The sequence below is a fragment of the Bos taurus genome, chromosome Y, assembly GCF_002263795.3.
Source record: "Bos taurus isolate L1 Dominette 01449 registration number 42190680 breed Hereford chromosome Y, ARS-UCD2.0, whole genome shotgun sequence".
NCBI lineage: Eukaryota > Metazoa > Chordata > Mammalia > Artiodactyla > Bovidae > Bos > Bos taurus.
Window position 1 is genome coordinate 51,029,346 of NC_082638.1, and position 16,404 is coordinate 51,045,749.

The 16,404-nt window shown below is 47.0% G+C and overlaps 1 protein-coding gene across 1 annotated transcript in view; it reads right to left on the bottom strand.

The window, feature by feature from the left end:
* Positions 1-9,738: 9,738 nt before the first annotated feature.
* LOC132344706 (testis-specific Y-encoded protein 1-like) overlaps positions 9,739-16,404 on the bottom strand; it is a 55,281-nt gene continuing 48,615 nt past the window's right edge. Inside the window, exons 2-6 of the mRNA XM_059884350.1 lie at positions 11,328-11,722; positions 10,469-10,544; positions 10,172-10,285; positions 9,933-10,078; positions 9,739-9,816 (exon numbers count right to left, since the gene is read on the bottom strand). Of these exons, the coding sequence (XP_059740333.1) occupies positions 9,739-9,816; positions 9,933-10,078; positions 10,172-10,285; positions 10,469-10,544; positions 11,328-11,722 (809 nt within the window). The remainder of the gene's footprint in view (positions 9,817-9,932; positions 10,079-10,171; positions 10,286-10,468; positions 10,545-11,327; positions 11,723-16,404) is intronic.

Here is a 16,404-nt window from a genome sequence, read left to right on the forward strand (position 1 = left end):
GCCTGATGTGGAGAAGTTGATGGAGAAACTATGATGTGAGTTTGGACCAGATACGGGATTTAGTTAGTGGAGAGCTGTGGCTTCTTGTCCCAGTTGAGGAAGAGGCATGCATGCACTCCAGGCATGGAGCCAAGGCAGAAGGAACACTGTCTCAGAGTGTCTTAACCTAGCCCAGGGACATGTCAAGGAAGCCAACCACTAAAATGCCTGTTAGGTGAGAGGCACCTGCAAGGATCAAGCAGGACCTGTGTATCATTGACTGCAGTTGGAGAAGCAGAGACAGCTAATAGAATGAGGCCTGGTGCCTGTGGACCTCCTGTTGAGTGATCAAAAGGGGAATTTGATTCATTCCATCTCCTTTCCCATTTGGCTGGCCTTTAGTCAAAGTGAAGTAGCCCTATCGGTCTCCATCACAGTAGTAAAGCAACTTAAGATTCCCAAAGAAAAAAGGCTTGACATCCAGTTTGATTTGTACTGGACCCATAGTTTTAACTGAAAAGGATCAAACACAGGGAACCTTTTCAGTTTATGAATTGAGCTAAATTTAGTTCTCTTTCCCTTAAGCTACAAAGGAGTTGTCTGAGAAGAGTAAATGTAGTGGATACAAAGGGTCCAGGGTGATTAAACCCTCTATAGAACTTTTCCTTACCTTTTCCAGTTACATGTGTCTTACCCTAGTTTAACACGTGATGATTTCACTTTTGTATCTTATCTTGCCTTGGGCAGGAATGTATTAAAGTTAACAGCTAATTCTTTGTGTAATTTCCCATTTTATCAAACTAATACTGGGTTTCCATCTTACTTGACACAGTCTGATGTGCAGGAATTTTCTCATTTATTTCAGTAATTATCAGGTCATAGAGTTATCATCCTTCCTCTACTCTACCCAACTACCTAGTCTGTGATTATACTTGTGGAAACCTTTTTTCGTGTGATCTCCAAGGGCTCTTTCACAGACCTGTGGTGTACCCTCTAAGTACTGGTTCCTGTGTTTCAGCACACTTGGCTTCCTCTGTGGGTTCCTGGAGTTGAGTCTCCTCCTGGAGTTGAATGCCATACCTTCTCCACTTCTGGCACAGATATCTAGAATCTCTGTGCACCATTCAAGGAACCTGGAATCTTGGCTGTAGACCTATGTCAAGAGAAATCTCTCCATTTCCTCTTCCTTTCTCCTTCTCTTTGTCTCTCGCCACTCTTTCTGCCCGCCCCCCCCAATTCATTTAAATTGTCTAAACTTTCACAAAATGCTAGAAAGTGATAATCACCAAGGGGTTACCATCCCTCTCAGAACAAAAGAGGAAGGACTACAGATAACTAAGCTGTAGTGAGTCTCTTGTCTCCATTTTAGGTAATTTCCTGAGTGTAAATTCAAACACAAGTAAATTGTATTTATTTACTCAATGCTTGATTGATTGGTTTGCACTTTGAATATTTTACTAGGCCTTTCCAGTTAGTTCGCTTGGGCCAAAGCACTTTGCTAAGTGTCAGCTTCAACTGCTTTTAGTTGTATAACGAGTGTGTGTGTGTGTGTGTGTTTGTCTTCTGGTCTCAGGTGAAAACTCTATGTATAAATGTGCAGACTATTGCATTCTTATCTCCTTTATTCTATTTCTATAGTAAAAATATGAAATGTTTTATTTATATGTTTTTATTGTTGCTTAGGATTATCAATACTGTTACTGTTGTTTGCTCTGTAATATGCTCCTAAAGAGTACAACTTGTATTTATTGCCAAATGAAAAGTTTCCAGTGATATGGTCCCTGACTACTTCCTCTCTTCCATTCTCTGTCATTCTACTCTCCTATTTTCCCCACTGCTGCCCTGTTTTTGACAACACTGGCCTTGCTTTCCCTAAGCAAATTCAATTTCTTCCCAATCCAAAGTCTTTGCAAATGCATTGCTACATCCCTTGTTTGAGCTTCCCCAATGCTGTTCAAATCACACAATGAAATCCTCCTCACACCCCTCCTTTTCCTTCTCCTCCTTTAAGACACTTTAAGTCTCTACACTCGTCTTTCCTGTCCAGCCTAAACTTCCTAGATTTTCACACACACACACACACACACACACACACACACACATACACACACAAAACCTGAAAAGAGATAATAACATCAGGGCTTTGCTTCGTAAAATTAACTTGAGTAAGTTTCTGTGCCTGCCGAACAAAGATAGTTAATACTGAGGTGAGTTCTTTCAGGAGCTTTCTCTATTTTCCTATTGATATCTCTATATTTTTTTCAGGCAATGGCACTTTGTTTTTTTTTACAAATGTATTGAATATCTGTCAAGATGACTATTTTGTTATTGCCTTTGGTGAATTTCCTTGTCTACTTTGCTTGTTCTTTCAGGTAAAATTTATTGTTTTATTAATGTTGCCAAAACATTGTCAGTAAAATTACTATTTATAAAAATAAAATGTTTTTTAAAAACTTATTTCTGCTGTCCATCTTTTTACAAATAACATAGCATTTTTTTTGTTTGTTTCTTTTTTTTAAATAATCTTATTGTGGTGTCCAGAAATTCTAAACAGTGATGTGTAAATGGGTTTTCTGGTTCTTAGTACCATCAAAGGCAATGAGGATATGGCTTAATAAATTTCTGTTTCTGTTTTTAGATTTTAAAGAGAATTGTTTCATTGGATATTTACAACATCTGTTGAGACATTTACTTTTCTTTCTTTCTCCCTTACTTTCCTTTTCTTCCTTTCTTCCCATGACTGTCTTCCTCTTTCTTTCCTTCCCTTTCTTTTCCCAGGTTTTGGCTTGACTTGACCTTTCCTGAAACAAAAGTAATTCCACTCAGGGTTGAATATTACCATCTCAAAATCCCATTCCATGTGTCATTCATTTCTAGTATTGGAATTAACCTCCTCTTCCGTTATTAGATTGGCTACAGTATTATCAATGTTTCTGATTTTTTTTTTTTTTTCGAAGAAGCAGGTCTTGTTTTATTTTCCCAATAAGTTTTATTTTTGTTGTTTTTTATTTTTGTTTCAATTCATATATACCTTCTACTTTCTTTAGGATTTTTTCTTTATAATCATACATTTTAAAAGCTTTCTTTACAAATTTTATGGAAATATATTTGATTTACAATGTTGTGTTTCAGATGTATATCAGAGTGATTTAGTTATGCATATACATGTCTATTTTTTAGGTTATTTTTCATTTTAGGTTATTACATGAGACTATTTCTTTTCTTTCTTTTTTTTTTTTACTAGATGGTTTAGGGCTTGACCTATCTTTACTTAAATAACCTATTTTGTCTGAATTCCAAATGGTTTTATGTATACATTTTTTAAATTAAAATTTCATTCTCTATGATTTTTTGGCACGGTAATTCCAAAGATTTCACTTCTTGCAGGTGAATGTTTTAATTTATAGTTTATTGAGAATTAAGTTTTTCTTGGAGGTCTGAGGGTATGTGTGTATATACACTGGCATGTCTATATACACATCCTTTTCAGATTACTACATTTTTTAAAGATATATAAATATATTTTAAAAGATATTTTCTGTTTGTATGGTAAAAATGTATGAAATGTTTTAATTCTAGAAATTTGTTCCCCTAAGGAATATAGTATAAAAAGTAAAGGTATAGAACTATTCCTTTGAGAATAATCCCTACTAACAGAACCTGGAAATGTTAAACAAATGATTCATAACACTTCCTAAAGGTGGTAAGAAAAATGTTATTCAAGGTAAGAGTACTACAGCGGGGGTCTTACAATACGGGAGAGAGAGTGAGCTTAAGCCTGACTCCAGCAGGGACACAGCTGGGATTTACAGCTAAGGATCAGGGTGGGTCCATGTGATAGCAAAGAGAGACTGGGAGACTGAAAAGCAATGAACAACAACAGAGTGGGTGTCAGTGGATGGAAACTTATTAAGACGACCATAAGGGTGCCGGTGGATTCTGGCTCAACTGAGATGATCATTGCTGAGGCTAGGCAAGACTGATAAGATATTGAGGTGAGTGATAAAGAATTTGATCTGATCTGAGGGTGGTCAGATCAAGGGTGAAGTATGTTTTCTAAACTGAAGTAGCAGAATCTAGCTTAGATTGGACTAAATGGACAGGCGCCCCGGTATAAAGACATGAGCCAAAGTTGGCAGTGCATTAATGAACTACTGCTGCATAACAAATTATCCCAAAGCAACAGCTTAAAACAATATTATCTCATACTGCTGCTGAAAGTTGGGAATCCAGGAGTAATTCAGTTGAGGGTTCTGGCTCAGGGTTTCATGAGATTTTTGTCATCTGAAGCCTTGACATGGGCTGGTGGATTTCCTTCCAAGATGGCTTACTCACATAGCTGTTGAAACCAGTTTCCTTGCTGGCTGTTGGGAGAAAGCCTCAGTTCTTTCCCATGGGCCTCTCTACTGGGCTACCTGAGTGTTCTCAAGATACGACTAAGCTGGCTTCTAGAGTGAGTGATCCAAGAGGATGAGCAAGGAGGCTGCAGTGCCTTTTGTGACTTAAAGGGTCATAGTCAGACACTTCATTTTCATTTCTACAATATTCTAACATTAGAAATGAGCCACTAAGTCCAGCCTACATGTAAAGGGGAGTATAAGGACCACCCTTGAAGGAAAGGATTTGTGGACATACTTTAAAACCACATGGTACACCCATGGCCACAAATTGTTTACATACTTGTATGTCCAAAATGCATGTTCCTGCAAATGCTTTCAAATAATTTATCCATTATAGCATTAACTTGAAGTTCAGGACCTTGTCATCGAATTCAAGTCCAGATATGGACGAGGGTGCACTTGGTGCACTGAACACTCAAGTGTTCAGTCATTCAGTTGTGTCCTACTCTTTGCGACCCGATGGACTGCCACATGCCAGGGTTTCCTGTCCACCATCAACTCCAGAGGCATGCTCAAACTCAAGTCCATTGAGCTGGTGATGCCATCCAACCATCTCATCCTCTGCTGTCCCTTTCCCCGGCCTTCAATCTTTCCTGCATCAGGGTCTTTTCTAATGCGTCAGTTCTTGGAATCAGTTTGCCAAAGTATTGGAGCTGCAGCTTCAGCATCAGTCCTTCCAATGAATATTCAGGACTGCTTTACTTTAGGATTGACTAGTTTGATCTCCTTGCAGTCCAGGAGACTCTCAAGTCATCTCCAACACATCAGATCAAATTATACAAGTGTAGTTCCTCTAGACCTGATGATCTGTGAACAAAAGAGATGAGTTAATCTGCTCACTTTCACAGCCAACATACAGTGCTGGGTCAGGCATAGATAACCTTCATGGACACTCCTGTTCCAGAAAGAGGAGGGGAGATGGGAGTCAACAGTAGCAGTTCTGAAATCCCACGGGTTCTTGTTGGCAGTCCTTTGATTAGGATTTAAGGCCTGGAAACTTCCTAGGCTTCAGTCTCTGAATTTTTAATTCTGCCCTCTGACATGATTCCATTGCAGGAAAGGTGGGTAGTATATGGTTACAGTGAAACAGTCTCCCTAGCCTGCTTCCTGCTTGTCGAAGGTAGAAGTTCAGAGCTCTCTTATTTTGTACTATTGCTGGTCCTTTCAGTCCAAGCTGAACTTAAATATGTTATCTTAAAAACTTGGTGTGTCTCCTGATAATCTTACTGGTTTTCATGGTAAAGCACTCCACTCCAAAGCCACCATCACACATGTCTTCATAATAAGGCCTACTCTGTCTTGGCTTTCTGCTGAGATAGCTGAGGGATAACACCCTGAAACTTGGTACAAGTCTTATTGTGTGACTGAAATGTCTCTGAGTGACACCCCTGAACTCTTTGGAGGGCATTGGCCTGCCTAAATAATGCCATGAAGCATCCCCTTCCAGCTTTCTGAGGCTTAACAAAGAATTTTATACTCACACTCATCTTTAGACCACGTTTATTAAAAATAAATAAATAAATATGAATTGATGTATAGGTGTTATAAAATGTTATATTTAGACCACCTTATCTCAATGCCCTGGATAGAACCTTGCTTGAGAGCCATTAATTTTAGCATCCTCTGTCTTGTTAAAAGACTGGAAAATTTCCAATTCAGCAAGTTCTGTCTTATTTTTTAATAGTTTCTCTTAAATATATTTTTTTAATTTCCCTTTATATTTTACTATAGGCAGCAAGAAGAAACCAGGAAGCACTTTTGGCTGTTTGGCTGGAATTCTCCTTAGCTAGATATCTCAATTAATTAAGTACAGTTTCTCCTTCCTGGTACATTTCTACTTTTCATAAACTGCAGATATAGTGGACTTTTCTCTGCACATTCCCCAGGCTCTTTTTTCCTGCCTCTACTTTCTGCCAGACATCCTGGGTGCACCCCTGTGATCCCACTTAGAACGTGTTTGCTCAGTGAGATAACGGGGATCGAATCCCTGGCTTCAGTGCTTCTGCTGGCCAGAGCATATGTACCTTTCTCTAACACCTTCATGTTTTTGCTATCCAACTTCCATCACCTGGCTAGGTCAATTCCGGAAGCTCATACTCACAAGCACACTGGCAGGGACTTCTATGCCCATGTGTGCACACACATGTGCGTGTACACAGTAACATCCCTGAGAGGAAATGCACACGTGCAGAACTACAAGCTTTCTTCTCTAGGAATATGAATTTTGGTAAGTACCTTTGTGCTCACAAACAAAAAGTAACTTTCTTTTCCTGGTTGTTTCCTTTCGCTTGTTAATTAATCATGTCACCTTGCACTTCTAACTCTGTGCTGCTACTGCTGCTAAGTCACTTCAGTCAAGTCTGAGTCTGTGTGACCCCATAGACAGCAGCCCACCAGGCTCCCCCGTCCTGGGATTCTCCAGGCAAGAACACTGGAGTGGGTTGCCATCTCCTTCTCCAATGGATGAAAGTGAAAATTGAGAGGGAAGTCGCTTAGTCATGTCCGACTCTTCACGACCCCATGGACTGCAGCCTACCAGGGTCCTCTGTCCATGGGAATTGCCAGGCAAGAGTACTGGAGTAGGGTGCCATTGCCTTCTCCATCTAACTTTGTGACTTATCCTCAAAGGTTACAAAATCTTGGCATTTGCCTGTGACACGGACCGACCAGCAGAGCAGCAAGCAGGGTTGGAAGCACTTGCCATGAACAGCTGTATGACATGCGCCTGTGTTCTGCATTCTCCCATCACCTTGGACAGCTTCACAGTACCAGTCACATTGGCCTGATCCATGTGGGGACAGAAAACAAGGACCTTTGGGCTCAGCTGACTTGGAGAACCTCTCTCTCGGTGTGCACCTATCTAGGTCATTCCTTGTCAATGTTGTGCCCCTCTTGCTAGCCTACCACCCTTTATGGACAACAACATTCTGAGTGAGGCCTTCTGTTCTTCCTATCTGTGTAGCTTTATGTGTGCACCTGTCTACATGTGCCCCCAAGGGCTATCTCCATGTAGCAGGAAAAGGCCAAAGAGACGCCTGAGCCTCCAAGAGCCCCAAGAGACTGTGATAGGCCTGGGTCTTATCCAATGTTGTGAGAAAGGTGCACATGGATACAGGGTCTCTTCAGATACAAAGATTGGAACCTGAGGCCATAAAGGTAAGGTGGCATTCCTACACGTCCTCCCTTCTGTTTAACACTACCCATGCACATGGAGTCCCCAAAGAGATGATGCCCTGCAAAACCTTCCCTTTCTGGGCCCACAGCTCATGCCTCCCTTGGGCGGAAAGCAGCTTTTCTATCTCAAAGGCACCAAGACGGCTTGAACCACCAAGGCCTCAGTGATTTGCTAGATGTCAAGACTCTCTTCCAATTGCTCTCATTAGGCCCAGGTAGGACTCCCTACAGTCACACATCTCTGCTTGCCTACACAGCCCACATGCCAAGGAAGCCAGCCTCCATTTGGGCCCAGGAGCATCCAAGACGGTCACCTGGAACGCAGCTTCCCTCTGAGCATCACCTGGTTTCAGATCCCCTATGACAAAATCAGAGATTTTGCTTCAGCGAGACTGCTCGAATTCTCTCAGATGCAGACGGACACTTTTGCCCCTCAGGCCCCCAAAGCCAGTGGCAAGACCCCAGAGGAAAGAAGAACTTCACATCAGGACTTTCAGCACCCACCATGGCGTATCTTTGGCAGGACTGCTATTGCCTAGACCCTGGACCCTGAAAACCAGCAGGCCCCAAACTGCCCCCAGGGGCTTCCCTGTCTCCCACTCTCCTGAGGTCCTTTGAGACATGCAATTACTCCTTGCTCACTCCGTTCCCTCCCTCACAGGCTCATCCGGGCAGAGGGTCAAACACATACAACCACCTGTGCTTTCCTCGCCTTTCTGCACTGCCAGGGAGGCAGGCTGGAAGTGCCTGGAGGCATGCCACACTCACATCCTGTCTCTCCTAGGATGCCTGTGGTTTTGCAGGTACAGCTTACTTTAGCATGTCTCCCGTTTTGTGTCACAGTGTGTGCCACCCTCAGGGAGGGAGTGTGCTGGCTGATGGGCTGCTCCTGGGCAGCACTGGCCCAGGACCTTCCCAGTTCTCCTTCTCACATGTGTGGAACAAGTCTCCAGTGCAGCAGGCAATCTGTGCCTCTTTCTCCTTCACGTCTCTGCCCAACTCGGAAGGACCTTAGCCTCCTCACCATCGTGGGTCTTGCCACAGCCATGTCCACCATTTCAACAGGCCAGCTATGGCCCCCGAGACTCAGGGCTCCACAGGCAGTGGTTTAAAAGCCCCATCCTACCTGATTTTCCCTGAGTGAACCCTCAGACCATGAATCCCTTTTCCTGGTCCAAACACACACAACAACACAGTAGAAATGGTGAGCGTGTTTTGTGTTTTGTCTAATTGCAGATATCTGGAGCCATGGTCAGGAGTTATCACTGGCCATCCTTTCTTCATTCCCATCCTGGACAGGGTCAGTGCACAGATATGGCGACAAACTCCTTCAGACTGGGAACGCCTCGTGCCTCCTCTTCTGGTTACTCAGCACCTCCTCTCCTGTCGCCTTCATCTCTGCATCTGCCCTGGGCCGGATACACACAAACACACAGAAACACAGCCAACACAAGCACATGCGTGTATACACACATGCTTGGCATAGGGACACAAATGCAAACAGGGAACACAGGTATTTCAGGAGCTGAAGACGCCCATGTCCAGCAATGTTGGAGATGGTGTCAGTCGGCACCATGTCCTGCCTTTGGGGCTCCCTGTCCACCTCCTCCCCAGATTCATCCGGATTTTCCCAAGGCAGCCTGAAGCCACTTCGAGTGCAGCATGTGTGGTGGTGGTGGTGAGATCCGAGTGGTGAATGTGGAAATTCACCCAAGATCCCAAAGTCAGCACACAGGTGCACTGGGACCACCGAGAGGATGTACTTTCAATGATAGGTCATCGCAGGGTAAGGGGCGGGAGTGAAGGGCCCAGTTAATCTCAAACTCAGTGAGCAGCAGGAGGCTGGAGGATGGCAGGACCCAGGGACGGATGATTCTGACACAGACACTTAATTCACCCTACCTCTAGGACTCTAGTGGAATAGGGTATCACCTAGGTATCACCTAGGACTCTTGTGCTGCAACCATAGCTGACTTGAGGGAGACTTACTTCACTCACGGACACACTGAGTCCCCCATGCCCCCAGTCTCAGCAAGTCACCTGCTACATGCATAACCCAAATTCTGGCTCTGCAGCCAGCTTGCATGAACCTGAGCATCCCCATTTGGGAAAGGATAGTGTCCCAGCTACGATAAGGCTGTCTCTCAGGGCCTATCTCCTGACCACCTCACCACATGTGTTTCTGTCAGTTATCTCTGATGGAAGAATCATCCTCCCCGAGGTAGTACTTCAGGGGATCGTCCCACATGTCATTGCTGAAGATCTGCTGGCAACACGAGCAAGGTCAACCCAGGGCTGACCAGGCCCTGAACCCTCCCATGAGCAGCCAAGAACTCCAACATTAATCATCACCTGTGTGCAGGCCCAAAGCAACCCCACATCAGCAATCGTGTTCAATTCTGGGCCATTGTGGCCTGACAGCCAGTTGAGAAAATTAAGGCTCCTGGTGTCCAGACTGTGGCTGGGGGATGCCCATTCAAAGTCCCAGAACCAGGGGACTGGAGTGGAATGACATGCCCTGTTCCCTGCGGAAAGACGGGAGACTGGGGTGGACTCCACAGGTGGATCATCTACATGCTTGCACACCCACACTCATCACCCTGGGAGCCACATGTTACCAGTGATGTCACGGTAATACTCCTTAATGATCATGGTGTTCAAGAAGTAGGGGTTGTCCTGAAAGGAAAAGATCAGCTTGCAGCGGGACTGCAGATGGCTCCGCACCTGCACCTGCCAGGGTAGGGAGGAGGGAAAAGGTGCAAACTTCTAGGGGCCTCAGCTTGCCTCCCAGGCAGGCATTAACAGCTTCCACAACTCCTCTCCAAAGTCTCACAGCACAGGAACATGGCTAACAGGATCTTCCCACTCCCTGCCAGGTCCCATACCCATCCTTTCTCAGTCTTCCTCACTGATCTTCAAGTCAATCATGTAGCCGAGAAAGTCTTGATCTTGGTCGCTGATCATGACGGAAACTTGAGGGTGGCTCATAATCTGCTTTAGGTCAAGGAGCCATTCAGGGAGCTACATGCCAGGCCAAGAAGAGCCAGGAGCATCAGTCCTAGTCTGGGGTGGAACAAGGATATTGGAAAAGGCATCTGCAAGGAGCTGGGTACTGCATGTTACCTGGCCACCCCTGATGTCATCAGGCTTTGCCATACCATCAGACACGCTCATGGCTCTCGGCCCCTTGTGGTGGTGTGCATCTGAGGTGGTCTGCATTCTTCAAGCAAGGACTGGTTTCTGACCGCTACTGTTCTCCTCCAGACCTGTGTATGCTGGGTAGTGGCATGTCACTGCTTACATGGTCAGATTTGCAGTCCTGTGACAATCTGTGTTTGAAAGCAAAGGGGTTTTGTGTGTGTGTGTGTGTGTGTGTGTGTGTGTACGTGTGTGTGTGTTGTGTGTGTATGTGAATGACTCCCATGTCTTAGCTATATGCCAGGATCACCCGCATTTACAGCAATAACTGTGTGCAGATGCTGCTCTTGTGTACCATCTCTGGTCATTCCTGACTTGGAGGCCTCAGGTGCTGCTCCTCCTCAGATGCAGGCCTGAAGGAGACACTCAAAGGCATGGCTGCAACACGTACATCTGTAGCCCTGCCCAGGCCCTACTCTGCTGGGCCTTTGGAGCTTGCCAATTGCCCAGGACCACATTTTCTTCAGGGGCCTCCAGCGCCCTTCCTGTGCCCTCGCCCCCTCCCCCTCCTCCTGCTCCTGCCCCTTCTCCTCCTCCTCATGAGCAGTGGACCCAAAGGAGCAGCGGAAAGGATACAGTTTTGGCCCAGAAGCCAGGGATGCCCTGGATGATGGCACTCCCCCAAGCCAAGTGATGCTTCCTCCTCTGATGGTAGGCCCTGTGGTTTTGCTCACACTCAGAGCTCAGTTCCACCTGCAGGGCGGCCAGTGCCTTCAGGACATCTAGCGCCTGGTGCTCACTCGGACCTCCCGGCCTGTCCTGGCCCTGCTCCTCCACCGTCTTCTCCTCCAGCTCCTGGGAGGACCACTGTTTCTGCTCCTCATCTGCCACAACCTCCACCTCTTCCATGATGTCTTCTGCAAGCAGCCGGAACTCCCGCCGGATCCCTGCCACGTCTCCGTCCACCAGGGTCTCGCTGTCTTGCACTGCCTCCACCCTAAAGAGGATGGCCTCTTCACTTGGCGTGACAACTGGTGGTTGCAAGGTTCCAGCTGCGCACAGCATCAGGATGGCAGGTCACGGGATGAGGGGGGGGGGTTCTCGCTGAGTACTGGGGCTCACAGCTAAGGGTCCTGGGACGCTCCCGCCTTCCTTTGATCGCCTCTCATGCTCCTCTTGGCCCAAGCTGGGGCAGATGTGAAGGGACACGATATAACAGCACAGACAATGGTGCATAATGGTGACCAGGCTGCAGTGAACCTGTGGGACCCACTAGCTCTTTGGGGGCGGGGAGTGAGGGGGATGGTCAGGAGGTGGGGAGTGGTGTGTTGGGGGTGGCGTGAGGCCAAGGAAAGGGGTGCCGGACAGCCCAGGCCAGGGTGAACGGGCCCTGGGACATCAGCGGAAAACAGGCAGGAGCCTAGGCTGTGAGCCAAGCACAGGCTCCTTGCCCAAATCTAGACCAAGGGCGGAGAGGGTAGTGGGCGGCACCCTTATGGACATGCCCCTAGACTGGAGGGCATCTTCCGCGGTTCCTGTGTTCCAGTGTCCCGACGTGGCCAGATTCTGCACCAGGATTGTAGAGGGTTTTGCATGTGGCTGGGGTAGCCCCAGGCGCTGTCATTGACCTGGCCCTGGAAATTCCAACCACGGGTTCCTGCTCCACAATCCAAACAATACCCTCCTGTGTCCCCTGGGACCAGCAATAGCTGGGAGCTCTCCCTGACTATCCAAAGGATATGCAGGGGTGCCAAGTGGCTGGATACTTTTCTTCATGGGACAGAGAGCCTGTTGCTGTCCTGATACTAGGGGAGTAGGGAAAAACCCCAACATTTGCTACCGTTGATCTCCACTGTTCAGGGAGACCAGAGGTTTAGGGTGCAGAGCTCGCTCTTTGTCTCTCTATCTTTGCTTCCAGCATAGCACTGTTTTGGACAAACCTTCTGTGTGTGTACCAGGCACTGATGTCTGTGTGTCTCTGTCTCTCTAAGTAGTGCTGTTGCCGTCTGCCACTCTCTGGACAGCAGCTCTCAGAAAAGACGCTTATTCTTTGCAAGCCCTTCTGGTCCTGACTGAGTTGCAGCAATGGGAGATTAGACGGTTTTAGTCCATACGTTCGGAGAGTGCTTTCTCAACCTTGAGAACCAACAGTGGGCGGTCACTGCTGAACTGCAGAATTGGACGTGTGACCCTCCCTCCCTCGCTGGACAGATGTGAACACTGCACAGGCCTGAGGTGGCTTGGCCACACTTTGCACAGAGGGAGAAATGTGGCCCGCTCTGCTGGCATGAGGGAACTCCCTGAACCTTGTTCGAATGCCTGCCAGGGAGACTCTACAGACATTTCTCCATAAGTTCCATGACTCACCGGTGTCGGAGACATGCACGTCTGCCACTTACCCTATTGAGGCCCTTTCAAAGTGGTACTGTTCTCCATGTGAGAACACATCCCAGCCTGCCCTATCACACAAGCCTGTGGGGCCTGAAGCAGCAAGAGGACCAAGCTAAGCCAGCCATCCTATAGTCCTGATATATGATATATGCATTCTACAAAGAGGTTGAACATGGACAGGACCCACCTGATTCAGTGCAAGGACTGAGATGTGGGCTCAGGAGTGTTTGTTGGGGGCTTGAACAAAGGCAGGACCCAGCCTGGTTCATTGGAGCGACTGAGATGTGGCCTCAGGAGTGTCTGTCTGGATGAACAAGCGGTGGATCCAGCCGCGGTCAGTGCAGAGACCGAGATGTGGGCTCAGGAGTGTGTTTTGAGTGCTTGAACAAGGGCAGGACCTGGCCTGGTTCAGAGAAGGGACCCAGATATGGGATCAGGAGTATTTCCCACGGGTTTCAGCAAGTGCTGGACCCAGCCTAGTTCAGTGTAGTGAAGGAGATCAGCCTGAGAGTCAGATGAAGGCCAAGGAGTGTTTGTCAGGGTCTTGAACATGTGTAGGACCCAGCCTAGTTCAGTTCAGGGGCGAGAAATGGGGTCAGGAGTGTTTGTCTGGGCTTAAATATGGCCAGGATCTCAGCCGCTATCAGTGCAGGAACCAAGATGTGGTCTTAGGAGTGTTTGTCATGGTTGATATGGGAAGGAAACAGCCTGGTTTGTTGCAGGGACTGGGATGTTGGCACAACAGTATTTGTCATGGCTTCAACTTTGGAGGGACCCACCCTTGTTCAGGGCAGCGAGTGAGATGCAGGCTCAGTAGTGTTTCCTGGGGGATTGAACAAGGGGAGCACACACCTTAGATCAGGGACAGGGAGCGATTTGTGGGCTCAGGATTGCTTGCTGCGGGCTTAAATAAGACCAGAAACCAGCCTTTGAGTCAGATGCAGGCCCAGAACAGTTGGTCGGGGGCTTGAACATGTGTAGTTTCTGGCCTGGTTCAGTGCAGTTTCTGATGTGTGGGCTCAGGAGTGTTTGTCAGGGGTTTCAAAAAGGGCAGGACCCCGTCTGCTTCAGTGCAGGGACCAGGTAGTTGGCTCAGGAGCATTTGCAGGGGACTTCAGAAAGTGCTGAACCCAGCCTAGTTCACTGCAGGGAACAAGATATTGGCACAGGAGTGTTTGTCAGGGTCTTGAACAAGTGTGTGGATCACAATAAACTGTGGAAAATTCTGAAAGAGATGGGAATACCAGACCACCTGATCTGCCTCTTGAGAAATGTGTATGCAGGTGAGGAAGCAACAGTTAGAACTGCACATGGAACAACAGACTGGTTCCAAATAGGAAAAGGAATATGCGAAGGATGTATATCGTCACACTTTTATTTAACTTACATGCAGAGTACATCATGAGAAACCCTGGACTGGAAGAAACACAAGCTGGAATCAAGATTGCCAGGAGAAATATTAATAACCTCAGATATGCAGATGGCACCAGCCTTGTGGCAGAAAGTGAAGAGAAACTGAAAAGACTCTTGATGAAAGTAAAAGTGGAGAGTGAAAAAGTTGGCTTAAAGCTCAACATTCAGAAAACAAAGATCATGGCCTCCAGCCCCATCACTTCATGGAAAATAGATGAAGAAACAGTGGAAACAGAGGCAAACATTATTTTTCTTGGCTCCAAATCACTGCAGATGGTGACTGCAGCCACGATATTAAAAGACGCTTACTCCTTGGAAGGAAAGTTATGACCAACCTAAATAGCATATTCAAAAGCGGAGACATTATATTGCCAACAAAATTTCGTCTAGTCAAGGCTATGGTTTTTCCTGTAGTCATGTATGGATGTGAGAGTTGGACTGTGAAGAAGCCTGAGCGCCAAAAAATTGACGCTTTTGAACTGTGGTGTTGGAGAAGACTCTTGAGAGTCCCTTGGACTGCAAGGAGATCCAACCAGTCCATTCTGAAGGAAATCAGCCCTGGAATTTCTTTGGAAGAATGATGCTAAAGCTGAAATTCCAGTCCTTTGGCCACCTCATGCGAAGAGTTGACTCATTGGAAAAGACTCTGATGCTTGGAGGGATTGGGAGCAGGAGGAGAAGAGGACCACAGAGGATGAGATGGCTGGATGGCGTCACCGACTGGATGGACGTGAGTCTCAGTGAACTCCGGGTGTTGGTGTTCGACAGGGAGGCCTGGCATACTGAGATTCATGGGTTCGCAAAGAGCCGGACACGACTGAGCGACTGATCTAATCTGAACAAGTGTAGGACTCAGCCCAGTTCAGTGTAGAGAGCGAGATATGGGCTCAGAAGTGTTTGTTAGACCTTCAACGTGGGCAGGACCCACCTGCTTCAGTGTAGGGACCAAAATGTGGTTTCAGGAGCATTTATCAAAGTCCTGAACAAGGGCAGGAACCAGGCGGCTTCAAGGCAGGGCGTGAGATGCGGGTACAGGAGTGTTTCCAGAGGGATTGAAAAAGGGGAGGACACACCTTAGTTCAGGGGCAGGCAGTGAGTTGTCAGCTCAGGATGTTTTTCTGGGGGCTTGAACAAAGTAGAAACCATTCTAGTTCAGTGCAGGGATGGAGATGTTGGCTCAGGAGTGTTTGTCAGGGATTTGAATGAGGGCAGGGACCAGCGAACTCAGTGCAGTGAGTGAGATATGGGATCGTAGTGTTTCCTGGGGTATTGGTCAAGGGGAGGACACATCTTACTTCAGTGGCAGGGAGAGAGTTGTCAGCTCAGGATTGTTTGCCGGGGCTTGAACAAATGCTGGAACTATCCTGGTTCAGTGCAGGAACCAAGATGTTGGCTCAGGAGTGTTTGTCAGAGTCTTGAACAAGTGCAGGACACAGCCTAGTTCAGTGCAGGGACAGTGATGCAGGCTCAAGAGTGTTTGTCGGGGGTTTGAACAAGGGCTTGGCCCAGCCTATTTTAGTGCAGGGACTGAGATGTGGGCTTAGGAGTTTTTGTCGAGGGTTTTGACAAGGTCTGGACCCAGCCTGGTTCAGTGCAGTGCGTGAGATGAGGGCTCAGTAGTGTTTCTGGGGGTTTGAACAAGGGGAGGACTCACCTTCGTTCATGGGCAGGGAGCGAGTTGTTGGCTCAGGATTGTTTGTCGGGGCTTGAACAGAGGCAGAAACCATCCTGATTCAGTGCAGGGATGGAGATGTTGGCTCAGGAGTTTTTGTCGGGGATTTGAACATGGGCAGGACCCAGTGCATGGACCGCGATGCACGCTCAGGAGTGTTTGTTGGGGGTTTGAACAAGGTCAGGACCCAGCCTAGTTCAGTGCTGAGACCGAGATGTGGGCTCAGGAGTATGTGTT